The 15,299-nt window shown below is 44.0% G+C and overlaps 1 protein-coding gene across 10 annotated transcripts in view; it reads right to left on the reverse strand.

Annotated features, from left to right (window-relative positions):
• The window catches only part of pcdh15b (protocadherin-related 15b), a 1,235,959-nt gene that overhangs the window by 71,521 nt on the left and 1,149,139 nt on the right, over nt 1-15,299 (reverse strand). For 2 of the 10 annotated variants that reach the window (XM_085994892.1, XM_085994891.1), the window contains 2 exons: nt 8,829-8,939; nt 2,694-5,728 (listed from right to left, as the gene is read on the reverse strand). In XM_085994892.1, the coding sequence (XP_085851018.1) occupies nt 4,312-5,728; nt 8,829-8,939 (1,528 nt within the window). In that variant the 3' untranslated portion in view covers nt 2,694-4,311. Of the gene's footprint in view, nt 1-2,160; nt 5,729-8,828; nt 8,940-15,299 lie in introns of those variants that run through there. The other 8 variants (XM_085994900.1, XM_085994899.1, XM_085994897.1 and 5 more) reach the window with 7 other exon arrangements.

Below are 15,299 nucleotides of genomic sequence, written 5' to 3' on the forward strand. Positions count from 1 at the left end.
CAAGGCCGGGGAGGTCCAGGAGTTGGCAGTGGCACTGGTAAGAGGACGTTTGAAATTTTTTAAGTAGCGCAGCCTTCAGATGTTCGTACTTGCCCTCCGTTGGTGGATTCTGCAGCGCTGCCCAAACCTTGGGGACTGTAGCGTAGGTGAGCGAGGCGACGAGGTAGTCGCACTTCGTGGCGTCGACTGTAATGCCTTTCAGCCGGAATCTGGACTCAGCTTGAACGAACCAGGCTTCAGCGAGGTTCTCCCAAAAGTCTGGTAATTTAACCGTGACTGCGTTTGTATCCGCCATGCTAGCTTAGGATTCGTCCTGAGCGTCGGGGTCACCAGTGTTGAGATACCGCGGCAAACGTGGGAGTCGAGACCAGAGCCAGTGAAACAGTACAGCTTTTTATTTCAGCCTCATGGCAAAACAGGAACTAGAAAAGCCCGCGCATCCACTTAAATACTTCCCAGACAGGAAGTGCTCCCGGCAGCCTGTCCCTGCGGGAAACAAGTTGCTGGAGGAAAGGGCCCCCGGCTGGGGGCTTCTGCTTAGACTGTCTGTGCCGCCGTGAGCGGATTATGTCCAGTGGTGGCGTGTCGCCACACTGTTTTGATTTCTTTTTGTACCTGTGCACTAGCTTTTAGTGGTTTGTGTACATGGACACTCAAATCACTTTGCTCCCCCACAGCTCCCAAGTCTCTCATCATTTAGGAAATATTTGTCTCTCTCAGATCCACAGTGGATGACCTCACTTCCCTACATTGAACTCTATCTACCATAGTTTTGCTAATTCACTTAGTCTGTCTATCTCTTTATAACTTCCTCCTTCCATCTACACAACTTACTGTGCCTTGGTGGAGAGATCAGTAAAATTAACACTACATTGGTGTAATACTTCTCTAATCACTGTGTCTTAGCACTATTGTAGAAAGATCTGTACTGGGGCCACAGCTTTTCACTATATTTATAAACGACATGGATGAAGGACTAGAGAGCCGTATATCTAGGTTTGCTAACGACACTAACTTAGGTGGCACAGTAAATAGTCTAGTTGGGAGCAGAAAGTTGCAAAGGGACATTGATAGATTAAGTGAGTGAGCAAAACTATGGCAGATGGAGCTCAATGTGGGAATGTGCGAGGTCAGCCACATGGACCTAAGAAAGATAGATCAGAGTATTTTCTAAATGGCGAGAAGCTACAAAATGTGGGGGAAGAGATCGCCGGGGGGCGGGGGGAGATATCGCCGGGAGGAGGAAGAGATCGTCGGGGGGGGGGGGGGGGAGGTATCGCCGGGAGGAAGAGATCACCGGGGGGGGGGGGGGGATCTGGGGATCGCAGGGGGGGGTATGGGGATTGCCGGGAGTGGGTCTGGGGATCACCGGGGGGGGGGGGCGGTATGGGGATCGCCAGGAGGGGGGTCTGAGGATCACCGGGAGTGGGTCTGGGGATCGCCGAGAGGAGGTCTGGGGATTGCCGGGAGGGGGTCTGGGGATCGCCGGGTGATGGGGGGGTCTGGGGATCGCCGGGGGATGGGGGGGTACGGGGATCGCTGGGAGGAGGTCTGGGGATCGCCAGGGGGGAGGTCTGGGGATCGCCAGGGGGGAGAGGGTCTGTGGATCGCCGGGGGGGGTGTATCTGGGGATCACCAGGAGGGGATTGTCCGATCCTAGGAAGGATCAGAGGCAATTGCTGGGTGGAGGGGGGGGGGGGGGGTGGAGTTTGCAGAGCCGCTGCTGGTTGGGGGTGGGAGAGACGATGACTTCTTGTGGGGCCCATGGGAGCACTACTGCTTCTCGTGGCTCATAAGGAGGCCACGTCAAAGTCAAATTCTGGCCATTTTGTGGACCCCCACTGTGCTAGAGCTGTAGGGGTTGGCCCCATCCGGGCTTCCCAACCCATGAGTAAAAATAGGGTCGCAACGCCGATTACATCATGAACCCATGACTTTTAGATTAAAAAAATTAGGCCCCTGCCCGCCTCGGCTGACTTCAAAGTCGGTGAAGATAAAATGTCGCTGGGGCGGAATGGTGTGGCCTCAGGCTGGTAAAGGACTCGAATGATTTTAACCCCACCCACAGACTGCTCCCACTGGGTGGGGCGTTAAAATAAATCCCACGTGCATTTTATACTGCGATTGCACTATTGTTAATTTATAAATCTATATACTGTTTTAAACTTCAACACTCCTTTTCAGAGTGGAATTCTTGTTCATATGTCACACGTGCCTGTAACCTGTGGATGATTTTTTTTTTTTTAACCTGACATATCAAAGGAATACATTACTGTATATCAACCAAAACTCAGAACAAAATTCCTTTTTGAACAAAATATGGGAAGTGTCCATTCTTCTCCCTTAGTAACAGTCCAGCTAATAAAAACAACAATTGTCTGAAATCCCACATTCCCACGAATTTATTGGTGGGCAATTCCAGAGAAAAACTGTCACTCCCCGCTCCCAATATTAAAAATAAGAAACTTCACCGTGCACAGACTCAGGGCAGTTGGAGAACGCACAGCATTGTGGCACCAGCTGTGCACTGCTTTTAAGATATTATCCTCATCTTCTTTAAGAAAAAGCATAAATGATTCTGAATATTTAACAATCACAATGTTACAGTATTGTGAAGGTCTCTTTTTTTACCACCAAAGTCAATGATTAATTGAAGAAGTGAATAATGCAAACCCATTGAAATATCCCTTAATCATGGACTCCTTGTTAAAGCGGGGATTAAAGTGGCAATTGTGCAAATTAAGCGTGTGCGTTATAAGAAAATATTATTCTGTACTTATTGTATAAGTATTTATGAAAGGACTCATCACAACCATGTATGACTAATGATACAAAAATGAAAATCTAGCAGACACAAAGATAAAATAGCACACAATGAAGTATTTATGATGTTATTTATCAACTATATGTAGTACTAGTATTACATGATATGAGAATAATGGAATGAATGACAGATTAACAGTACAATATGCTGTATTTTTAAAATAATTAAATCTTGTTATTGCATCCTGTATTTTAAACAATTTGTTACTAAATACAAAACATAATAATAATCTAAAATCAAATATTTACATTTCAGTAAGATCAACATCAAGATCTAAATCAAAATTAATCAAAAAAGCTAAAAATTATAAAAAGTCATTAATATTAAACCTAAACCCTATTGACTAACTATTTTCCTGTAGTCATTGGTCTAGTCATGTTCTTTATATTCTCACTGAAATTGTAAAACATATCTGTACAGCTAAGTGACTACAGTTCATCTTTACTGAAATACATCATATGAATTTCCACTCACTAGTTTAATGCAGTTTCTTTTGTATATTGACTTGGCAGGGTTGTACATCATTTCAATAAAACCAATTATTTTAACGGGAGTTTGAAATCTGCAGTAAACAATAACAAAATCCTGTGCAAATGAACACTTTAAATTCTATAGAAAGACATGTCTAAGGTTATAAAATATTAGAAAATTAAAATGCATATTATACTAGGACCAGGGGTTTATTACATATTTTAATAATCAGTCAGACTGAACTCTGCTGATTATGAAGCTAACTTGTTTGTCCATCTGGAAGCTAATACCCTATAGCTAGAGGCATCTAACACTCTTTTCCCTCTCGAGTAAAATTACTGGAGCATGAAGTATTAGTTAAGAATGGCCGGCATGCTGTGCTTACACTGCGCAGTTTGCCAGCCATACTGTCTAAATAGCATAAGTAAATGAAGATATAAAAGAACAAGCAAACCTTGTTTAATGGATGGAAAACAATTCTTAAGAGACATAAAGCAAAACCAAACTAAACAGCTCGATAAGGTGAAACCCATTGGCTAAACTGGCACAATGCCCTCCATCCTCCCCTTCCGAAGTTACACACAGTGAAAGGGGAGATGAATGCTGAAACACCTCTTGGCCCAGAAGATGCTGCTACATAACCTAGAACATGATTTAAAAGGCATGAATCAATTAAATGGTCCTATAGGGCTTAGGTAACAGACAATTATTCAAACCACAATCCAATTAAATTGAAGTTAATACTAAACTAATACACATGAGATATATATATATATATTTGGAAGATATCAACACTTTGATCAGTCTATTAATGGGTGCCATTCATTGTCTGCCTTTACTCTTTGTTGAATCTTTTCAATTCATTCTTATTAAATAATTGATAGCATGTTGCAGCTGCTACTGAAATGCATTCAAATGCAGTATCAGTAAAAAGTAAGCTTGCATATGTAAGCTACAATTGTCAGCTTAAATTAAAAAGTGGATAGCTATGAGTAATCAAACAGAACAGCCAGACATTACAACAAATTGGAGTGCGATGGAAAACGGTTTTCAAGTTCTTGCACAATACATCGCAAGCTACTCTGCCCATTCACATTTGGCCCAGGTACCAATTCAGTCCCTTGTCCTTGTGGCTCAGTTGTAGCTTTCGCTTTGCTGATCTGTTTATACACAGCACTGTTCTTATCTATTTGACTCTGCATGTTGGCAACAGATTTTTCAATCTCTGCTAGATTCTGGACACGTTTCAGTATTCCTTTTAACTCTTTCTGTGGAGCTCGATTCTGAGAGCCAGAAGAAGATGAAACAGCAAGATCAGGAAGAAGTGCAGGTGATGGTGAACGGTGTAAAGATGACAGAGCGATACATGAAGTGTGAGGAAGAGGGAGAGGAGGAAGGGGTGGCGGTGAAGGAGGACGAGGGTAATGGGAAAGATAAGGTAAAACTGAAGGGAGTGGGGGAAGGGGAGGAGGAGGAGGAGGAGGAGGAGGAGGAGGAGGAGAAGGAATAGTTGGAGGTTCTGGAATGTTCTCCAGCAGTCCAATGCTCGACTCCATTGAGATGCATATCTGTGAAAATAAGCTGCATTCACTGTACCTTCTTACAAAAGGAGGTGTTGGTTTTCGATCTGGGGGAGGAGAAACCTCTTCAGAGATGCCGGAATGATTAGCGCTAATGGAAGGTGCTGAATATAATTCAGAAACCGAAGCCAGAGAAATAGAAGCAAGAGAAGAGAAAGAATGATGATGATGTGATGTTGCAGATATTGATGACTCTGGAGGTATTGCAACCGTACTTTTGCTTTTTAAGGGGAGGTTTCTGTCCATCAGTAAATCCCGAATTTTGTCTTGCTTCATTTCTTGTAATGCTTGTTGTTCAAACTGCCTTGCTTGTTCTTTAACAGTTAGTTTAGTATTATCATCTTTAAAAATAGGATTCATGTTGCTCAATTGACTTTCAGTTTTCCCCTCTTCTTTAAGCAATTTCCTCTGCCACTGCACAGGATCCATAATCACTGGTCTATGCAGGATATTATACATTTGGTGCCCATGAATGCGAGAGGGCAGTGTCCATGCACGATGACCACCCTCTGCTGGCAGCATAAATAATGTATCTTTCAAAGCTATTCTTCTAGGTGAATGCCTGGCTGAAACTGATCCCTTTTTATTATGGGACAAACCACAATTTTCAGGAGATATAAATACACTGGCATCATATATAGGGTTCCGTGTGGTTAATGGGTTCTCGTCTGATAAATAGGTGATACTACTTTCAGACTTGGGCAGACTATTTTTCAATGTTCCATTGACAGTGGATTGTTTATGAGCCTCAATAGCACGAGAAGCAAATGTGCTTAAAAGTCTTTGCCGATCTCCATCTTCGAAAACAGACTTTTTTCCCCTGCTTTGTTGAAAATGGTAGAGAAGAAAAAGACTTGAAAGAAAAGAAGATAATCAGGTGTAAGGAAATATGTAAGAACACTGATATCTAGGCTAAGATACTATGCAAGGGAACCCCATTATTACAAATGCAATTGCTCCAACCTCTTCTTATTTTAAATGTTTTCAAGCTGAAACTTTATTACAGCCAGTACAGGAGATCAAATCTTGAGATGTACTTTTGATAAGACTTACTTTGACGATCACTAAATGTTTGTAATAATGAGGTTTGACTGTATATACATCACTAGAATAATACTGATGTATATGTTATAGTCCTAAGGATTACAGAATGCTGCGGTACAGAGGGATCTGGGGGTCCTCGTACATGAAACATAAAAAGTTAGCATGCAAGTACAGCAAGTAATTAGGAAGGCAAATGGAATGTTGGCCTTTATTGCAAGGGGGATCCAGTATAAAAGTAGGGAAGTCTTGCTACAACTGTACAGGGCGTACAGTTTTGGTCTCCTTATTTAAGGAGGGATATACTTGCATTGGAGGCAGTTCAGAGAAGGTTCACTAGATTGATTCCTGAGATGAAGGGGTTGTCTTATGAGGAAAGGTTGAGCAGGTTGGGCCTATACTCATTGCAGTTTAGAAGAATGAGAGGGGATCTTATTGAAACATATAAGATGCTGAGGGGGCTGGACAAGGTAGATGCAGAGAGGATGTTTCCCCTCGTGGGGGAATCTAGAACTAAGGGGCATAGTTTCAGAATAAGGGGTCGCCCATTTAAAACGGAGATGAGGAGGAATTTCTTCTCTCAGAGGGTCATGAATCTGTGGAATTCTCTACCCCAGAGAGCTGTGGAGGCTGGGTCATTGAATATATTTAAGGTGGAGATAGACAGATTTTTGAACGATAAGGAAATCAAGGGTTATGGGGAGCAGGCAGGGAAGTGGAGTTGAGGCCAAGATCAGATCAGCCATGATCTTATTGAATGGCGGAGCAGGCTCGAGGGGCCGAATGGCCTACTCCTGCTCCTATTTCTTATGTACTTATGAATACTACCTACTGGCTATTTAAAATACTGCACACTATAAAATATAACTAAAATTATTCAGGGTGAACACAGCTAGTTGGATGCAACTGTCTGACTTGCAAAACTGTTTAATACACTTTCTAGTTTAGTCCTAATGTGCCAAAAAATTTGGCCTACTTACTGATGCCTAAAAGTTAAGTGCAAAAGTAATTTTAATGGAAATGATTTGCAAGTGAACAAGTAAGTAACATACATATTAGTATGAAAGACAGTTAAGCAAAACCAAATGCATGTTAGAAAAAAACTGAGAAAGACACATAGCATTTCTTTTTGTTAAGCAACATTTTCTTGTAGCCCTACCTAAATGTTAAGAGGATTTGATAAACTGTAATTAAGATGGAATGCCTCTTTGCTAAGTTTTATCATGAATAATGTCATTATATAATGAACTCTCATTTAGTTTTAAGTCCAATTTAATCCTGCAGTATGTTTTTTTAGTTCCCAGAAAATGCATAATAATGAATAAGAACCTTAATGTATTGTTGAATGTAATTAGTTGCAACACAAAACTTGATGATGAAATTGTAATGTGACAGAATGCTAACATTCTGGGCTAGAATTTTCAGAAATCTCAATAAAAGTATAAAAGCGTTGTCATTAATGATCTAAAGCTCCAAGTTTGATTTATTTACCTTTATCTCCTCTCATCAAATGGTTACTCATGATGCTACATGGGTCCACATGCAATGGCAGACCACTGGTACCCTGCCCAAGTAGCAAGTAGTTTGTTTCATACATCAGCTCGGCAGAGTGTGTTGGCAATTCCTTCCTTCTATTAACATCCATATATAGGGAATTTGAGGTCTCCCGCCCAGCGGAAAGAGGGCGGTAGCGCCCCAGATATGGTGGGCTATGGCATACTGCCCCGCTCTCACCGACAGTGAGAGAGCGGGACAGTATCTTCCCAAGACCTACCACTGGTTGGCTGGAGTCAGGCAGTAGGCCCTTTCAATATGAAAAGTGGGGCCCTATGATGTACATTGGACCCAGATTGCCATTTTAGGACTCAACTGGGAGGCGTGTGCACCGCGCATATTCCAGCTGGCGATCCAGCTGATGAGGAAACTAGAAGGCAAGTTTTTTTTGTGGAGCTGTGAGGCAGAGGATCAACGTCTAAGGTAGGTATGAGCTAATTCAGGGTCCCAGCATGGTCCATATAATTGTCACATTTAATAGGTTCAAACAGCATGTCAAATTTGGCAGAATTAGTATGCAGATCTGATGTTCATTTACAATACTAACTAAAACATTAAATATTGCAGATGAAAGAAACCACTGAATACATTAGTGGGGATAAAAAAAATAAAACTGTCTTTGAACACACTTCAATATTAAAACACATTGCTTTATAGGAACCGTTTACATTTATAACGGTTGTGCAAAACTAGAGAGGGGGAAGTGATAATGAAGTCAATTCAATTCTGCAGATAGGAGATTTATCCTTCATCAGAGAGGAGAGCTGAATACTGAAAGACACTTAGCACAGCCAGGCTTCAGTAGGGGCAGTATGTCTTGTTCACACAATCTCGCCCTGTACACAGCCTGCAGGATCAGTTCCCACGACTTATACTGCATACCAAGAGGTGCAAACTACAACATTGAGTCATACTGTAAGATAGAAGTACAAAGCTGAACTCCTCGACTTTCTGTTTTTGATTATGTTATTTGTCCAATGTACCTAAAATGCAGCAGACGCTTCCCGGGGAGGAAGCACTGCCATGGTTTGTGTGTGTAATGATATTGTAAATGTATTGAAAAAAAATAACCAGTGCAATCTTGTATCATTTATGCTTGTTATTTTTATAATAAAAAATAGCCTGTATAAAATTAAGGAGTAGCAATATTTGATGGCTTATTTTAGACCTGATTTTGGTTAATTTGTCAGTCATATGGGCTTTAGAACTTAGAAACAATCCTTTAGAAAGCTCATGAATTGAAATGGCCTTTGGTACATTAAAAAAAACTGTCACTTGACCTAGACGTTAAATACACTTAAATTGAGTACACAGTTCATTTATCTCTTTTAAAAATGTTCTCTAGTGTGAAGACTTACATGGCGTTGTCACCCAATTCTTCATATAGGTTAGTTGTTGGGCCACCAGTTGATTTCCCTGCTGGTAAAGCCATCTGGATTCTTGCAGTCTTTGCGCACTCTGCCTGTCGCCTATTCAAACGCAAAATAGATCATCAGAACCATTTCATCAACACTTTGAATCCTGCTATCTTGGACTCAGTCAAATGACTCATTTGTTTTATAAAACAACCAAGCTTTTTACATTGAATTATTTTTCCAAGTAGCTCACATTAATTCTTGTAAATGTTGCTCTTCATAAGGAGCAGAAGCTGGTAGCTTTGATTAAGTGACTAAGTTACAAGGAAGAGATGGTTTGACATTTTTGAGCTGATTAAGATACATTTCATAAGTTTAAAAAGGACGCACAAAAATGAAAAAACTTCTGTATAAATTAGCTATTTTTTTTTGAAACTCAGAATTAATTTTAAAGATCTGAATCAAAACATTAGCCAGTTTCCAAAAAATTAGGGATACGATGATTTTATCAGCGGTCTGAAGCTCTTACTTGTGCTCTTTTAGAGGCTAAGGGCTGGATTTTGTCAATGGGGAGCTTTTGGAGGCGGGACTCCCACTTGTTGGGTTTTAGTCCCCCCTCCATCGACTTGTGGCCAATCCAGGCTATTTTCCCTTGATTGACCTTGTTAAGCCTGCCCAGCGGGCTTAGCAGGCCAATTAAGGGAAAGCTAGTTACAGGTGACGTCAGCGAGTGCCGTTTCATCTGTCAAGAGCTTTTGACAGATGAAATGTCATCGTTTGACAGCTCTGTGAAGCTGTCAAACACTGACAATCTGTCTTCTAAGTTGTGTCTTTACTCAAGACTCAATTAGAAGCCTTCCTGACCAGAAAGCAGAAGGCTGCAGCTTTTGACAGTTCAGCGGCTATTCTGGTTTCTGTGCCGGTGAGCTGAGGGACTCCTGAGACCTGAAGGGAGGAAGCCTGCAGGAAGAAGTAAAGGTAAGTAAAACTTATTAAAACACTTTACACACACCTCACGCACTTACCTCTGCACACATGCACCCATTACTCACCTGCACACCGGACGTCTTGGCCCCTCCGACCCCCGCAGACCGATGGCCCGCCTCGCTGACCCTGGCAAGGTTCGGAGCCGTCGAGAAGCCCACACTTCAGGGCTCAAAATAGGGATTAGCCAAAAAACTGCCTGTTAACTACCTGTTAACAGGCATTTAATTGGCATTAATCCCCTTCCTGCCTCAAGAAGGCGGGTCCCGGCATGGGTCAGCTACCCGCCTCCTGGCAAGATGGCATGGAAGCGGGTTGGGCACCCGCCCCCAAATTCTGCCATTTTCCCGGCAGTCCCGCCTCCAAAGGGCTGGCAAAATCCAGCCCATAATGTTAAGTTAAAAGATTATGGCCTTGAAATTGGGTTGTGGGTTCGCCAGGGCTGTAGCGCCAGAAATTTTGCGCCAGCGTTAATGCGGCAGCGCCCGACGAAAATTCGGTTGCGCCGGGCCCAGACGGCGGCGGGCGCTAAAGGAGGGTTTTAGCGCCTCAAAACGGGCGTTCAATTGGGTTTTCCGGCGCTAATCCCCCGCTGCGGCACCCGATGCGGTGCGGCAGGCTGGGGAACTGCAGGCCTCCTCCTTCTGTTAAGGAGGAGCTGCCTGCAGCCGACAACTGACCGGCGGATTCCCCCGACATCTGAGCCCGGCACCTCGGGGAAGTGCCGGGCTCGCAGCACACACACATCAGGGCCGCGGGGGGGGGGTGATGCAGGAGTCCGGGAAGGGAGGTGCGGGCAGGCGGCCGCCGGGAACGCGGCCGGCCGCCGCTCCACCTTTATGCGCCGGCGCAAAGGCGTGTAAGAACCCTTTCCACAATTGTTGGTTGCGCCTGCCACGGGCGAGGCGGGCGCAACTGAATTTTGGCTTGGGGGCCGGGTTACCACGGCAACCGGGACGCTGCGCACACCGATGACGTCATCGGTGCCGGCGCAGCGCTACCGGCTAACGCCGATGGTAAGGCCCAAGTCAATTTCAGAAACGGCTATAATTCCAGCGCAATGCCCTCCAGCGCCGCTAATTGGGCGTTAACCCCACTCAATTTCTAGGCCTATGAACCTACTGCATTTATCAAAGGGAGAAGCAGGCTAAATTCTCTTGTTCCAGTATATTGTAAAGCTGAGGTAACGTAGTGAAATGTCCAAGGCACTTCACAGGAGCGTCATCAAACAATATTTGATACTGAGCAACATAAGGAGATATTAGGACAGAAGAGGTAGATTTTAAGGAGCGTCTTAAAGGAGAAGAGAGAGACGGAGAGGTTTAGGGAGGAAATTTCAGAGCGTAGGGCCTAGGCAGCCGCCAATGGTGGGGCGATGAAAATCGGGGATGTGCAAAAGGCCAGAACTGGAGGAGGGCAGAGATCTCGGAGGGTTGTAGGATTGGAGAAGGTTGCAGAGATAGGGAGGGGCCAGGCCACGGGGGGATTTTAAAACAGGGATGAGAATTTTAAAATCGAGGCATTGCTGGACGGGGAGCCAATGTAGGTCCCGGAGACAGGGAAAGCATTCTTGTAACTTATGCAACTACTACACCCAGGGGGAGAAATTCACTATCGCCCCATTTAGGGTGCCAATTTTTAAAAGTTTGAAAAGTTAGCGCCAGGCGCTAACGATTTCAAACTTTTGAAAAATTTGCCGTTTGCGCTCTAAGAAGGAAGTGCAGCGCAATCAGCAGCAGATGGGGCGCAGACTTCAGCAGCACTGCACACTGGGCCGTGCAGCGCTGCCGCGTTCAAAGGCTCCTTCCCTCCCTTAAAGGGAAGGGCCATCGCTGCAGGCTCTGCAATTTAAAAAGTACCTACCTGGACCACCAAGGTAGCTGCGATCCCGCGCGATCCGCCCGGCACTCAAGCATGGATTGGGCTGAAGGGACCAAATACCATTTACCCTGTATAGCATCCTGTGCTCTCTCCAGGTCACTTTCTGGAACCCGTGAAAAAAACTGGAACAAGAAAGGTAAGTTTATTATACTTACCTCGGCCACCTCGCCTTTAATCATCGCCCCCGATGCGGCCGGCCGCCCGATGCACGCCTCCTGCAGCTGTCAGTGTTTTCGACCGCCGCTGCTGCAGGGGGCAGAAGTCAATTTCGGGTCCGGGACGCTACCGGGTCAATGTGCATGGCGATGACGTCACGATCTCCGGGTGAAGGAGATCAGGGTGCAACGCCGTAGTGCTGCCGCAAAACTCCCGCCATCGATGTCAGCGTCGTGCCCGGTCACAAAGCCATTTGCGCCCCCCGGGCACGCCAATGGGAGGCGCAAAGGCACCCAATTTCGCCCTCCTAGTATTTATACTTAAACAAAAGGTTATCAGAACTACAATTTCTATTAATTTATTAAACCCCGTCCACCAGAGAATGGAAACATTGCACAGTTTTGCACTCGTATATTTGCAAGAGCAACACGAATACAACCTATGGCAATATGAGAAAGTGATCTGGAGAGAGCACAGGATGCTATACAGGGTAAATAGTGTTTGGTCCCTTCAGCCCAATCCATGATGCAAGTGTGGTGAGGCTGACTTTGTGCCTGCCCATTTGCCCCACCACTTCTCTTGGAGAATTTCCTGAGTTTAGCCATATGCTCATTTCTTCAGCAGCTACCTGACAGAATTCCCGCCTCTACTGAGGGCCAGCTGTAGAAGGAGTAGGGGGAGGGGGAAGATACTGTTGTTGTAAAACTAGGGATCCTGCAGCAGCAGCTTAAAGGGGCTGGCTGCCATCCGGGCAGTAAAAAATGTTCAGCTTCATCGTTTCCTTGCAAAATGGTGCCGACAAATATGTCAATTAGTGCACTCTCTGGGGTGGGCCATTAACTGTTAAATGCCCTTTGCCAGCCTTCGTAATGTTGGATGCCAGTAAAGTACTGATGTGCTTAGCGTGCCTGCCAATTTCCTGCCCCCCATTCACCCAAGTTACATCTCCTTGATGTGTTACGTGGAACCCCATTAAATGGGCTGGTGCGATGTGTTCGTTCAGGATAGGCAGCCTGAAACCTTTTACCCATGGGTCACTCTGATTTTACATCACTACCCAATATGCCTGGAGGAGAACAGTGAATGTGCTTTGTTCTTGGCAACAAAAAAGAACAGAAATGTTCGACTGAAGAGTGTAAATCCATGGAGTACAAGGTTACAAAGGTTATGTTGAAGCTTCACTACGATCCAGACATGCTGTAACTGGAGTATGTGTCTCAGTTCTGGTCATCATACCACAAAACACGTACAGGCATTGGAAAGGGTGGAGAAAAAAGCAGCAATACTGTTTCAAAGTATGAAGGGAATGAGCAGCGAGGACAGATTAGATAAGCTGAAGCTCTACAGTCTAGAAAGAAGGTAGATGAGCAGAGAAGGCACTTAGGCCTAGAAATTGAGTGGGGTTAGCACCCAATTAGCGGCGCTGGAGGGCATTGCGCTGGAATTATAGCCGTTTCTGAAATTGACTTGGGCCTTACCATCGGCGTTAGCCGGTAGCGCTGCGCCGGCACTTCAAAGTAAATGAGGAAAGAAGGACCGGGAACATTAATTTCAAAGAGTGAAAAGTTAATTTAGGACTGATATTAGGAAACCATTTTACAGTACTGAAGAATGACAAATGCTTGGATCAATCTACCAAGCAGTTTAGTAGAGGCAAAAACATTATGGATGTTCAAAATTTGATTGGATACTCAAGTAGGAGAGTTGGATACCAAAAGGATGAGCTTCAATGGGCCATATGGCCTTTTTTCATCTTTGACTTTTATTTTATTTTTAAGGCATCTCAAATTGAAGCCAATTTAGCTAGGACCACCTCAAAGTATTAAACTTCACTGGTTCTATTCTGTAGTACTTGTAGTGTCCATAACTCACTCCGCCGATCATTGCATTAACTCCGAAGCTATACCAAGCGGATGAATACCAGGTGTAGGTAATTATAAAGAATATGGGATAGCTCATGGTGACTTTTAACTTCCATTTGTTTTGGTCAGAGAGATTATTTTTAATTTCCTGCATTGTAATCGTTAAATTACATTCAAACTGATGAGTTCCAAAAATGAAACTTCATGATACAGAATAGTTGTCATAATGTTTGTAATTAAGTAATCCTTGATCAATATAATCAAGTAAATGCATGGGACCCCAAAGGCATTTTAATCCTCTGTTGAGCTAAAGAACATAAGAAACAGGAGCAGAAACAGGCCATACGGCCCCTCAAGCCTGTTCTGCCATTCAATAAGATCATAGCTGATCTTCGACCACAACTTCACTTTCCTGCCCGCTCTCCATATCCCTTCATTCTCTTGGTGTCCAAAAATCTATCGCTCTCAGTCTTGAATATACTCAATGACTAAGCATCTACAGCCCTCTGGGGTAGAGAATTCCAAAGACTCACAACCCTCTGGCTGAAGAACTTTCTCCTCATCTTAGGTCTAAAGGGCCAACCCCTTATCCTGAGACTATGACCCCTAGTTCTAGACTCTCCAGCCAGGGGAAACAGCCTCTCAACATCTATTCTGTCAAGCCCTCGAAGAATTTTACATATTTCAATTAGATCACTTCTCATTCTTTTAAACTGTAGAGAATATAGGCCATTTTACTCAATCTTTCCTCATAGGACAACCCTCTCATCCCAGGAATCAATCAAGGGAACCTTTGTTGCACCCACTGTAAGGCAAGTATATCCTCCTGTAGGTAAGCAGACCAATATTGTACACAGTATTCCAGGTGTGGTCGCACTAAAGCCCTAGACAATTGCAGCAAGACTTCCTTACTCTTATACTGCAACCCCCTAGCAATAAAGGCTACCATACCATTTGCCTTCCTAACTGCTTTCTGTATTTGCATGTTAACCTTCTGTGATTCATGTACAAGGACACCCAAATCCCTCTGCATACCAACATTTACTGGTCTCTCACCTTTTAAAAAATATTCTGCTTTTCTATTCTTCCTGCCAAAGTGGATAATTTCACATTTCCCTACTTATACACCATCTGCCACCTTATTACCCAATCACTTAACCTGTCTATATCCCCTTGCGTCCTCCTCAAAGCTTACTTTCCCATCTAGCTTTGTATCATCAGCAAACTTGGATACATTACACTCAGTCCCCTCGTCTAAGTCATTGATATAGATTGTAAATAGCTGAGGCCCATGCACTGATCCTATGGCACCCCACTAGTTACAACCTGCCAACTCGAAAATGACCTGTTTATTCTTACTCTGTTTCCTGTCCGTTAACCAATCCTCAATCCATGCTAGTACATTACCCCCAATCTCATGAGCCCTAATCTTGTGTAACACCTGATCGAATGCCTTTTGAAAATCCAAATATACTACATCTACTGGTTCCCCCTTATTTACCCTGCTAGTTGCACCCTCAAAATAGATGTGTCAAGGAAAGCTGTCAGAAAGCCAGTGAGGCTCTCTGAGGTAAGTTCCTTAGTGGGACCA

Source organism: Somniosus microcephalus, chromosome 8, assembly GCF_052327205.1.
Source record: "Somniosus microcephalus isolate GS21.2 chromosome 8, FLI_Smic_1.0, whole genome shotgun sequence".
NCBI lineage: Eukaryota > Metazoa > Chordata > Chondrichthyes > Squaliformes > Somniosidae > Somniosus > Somniosus microcephalus.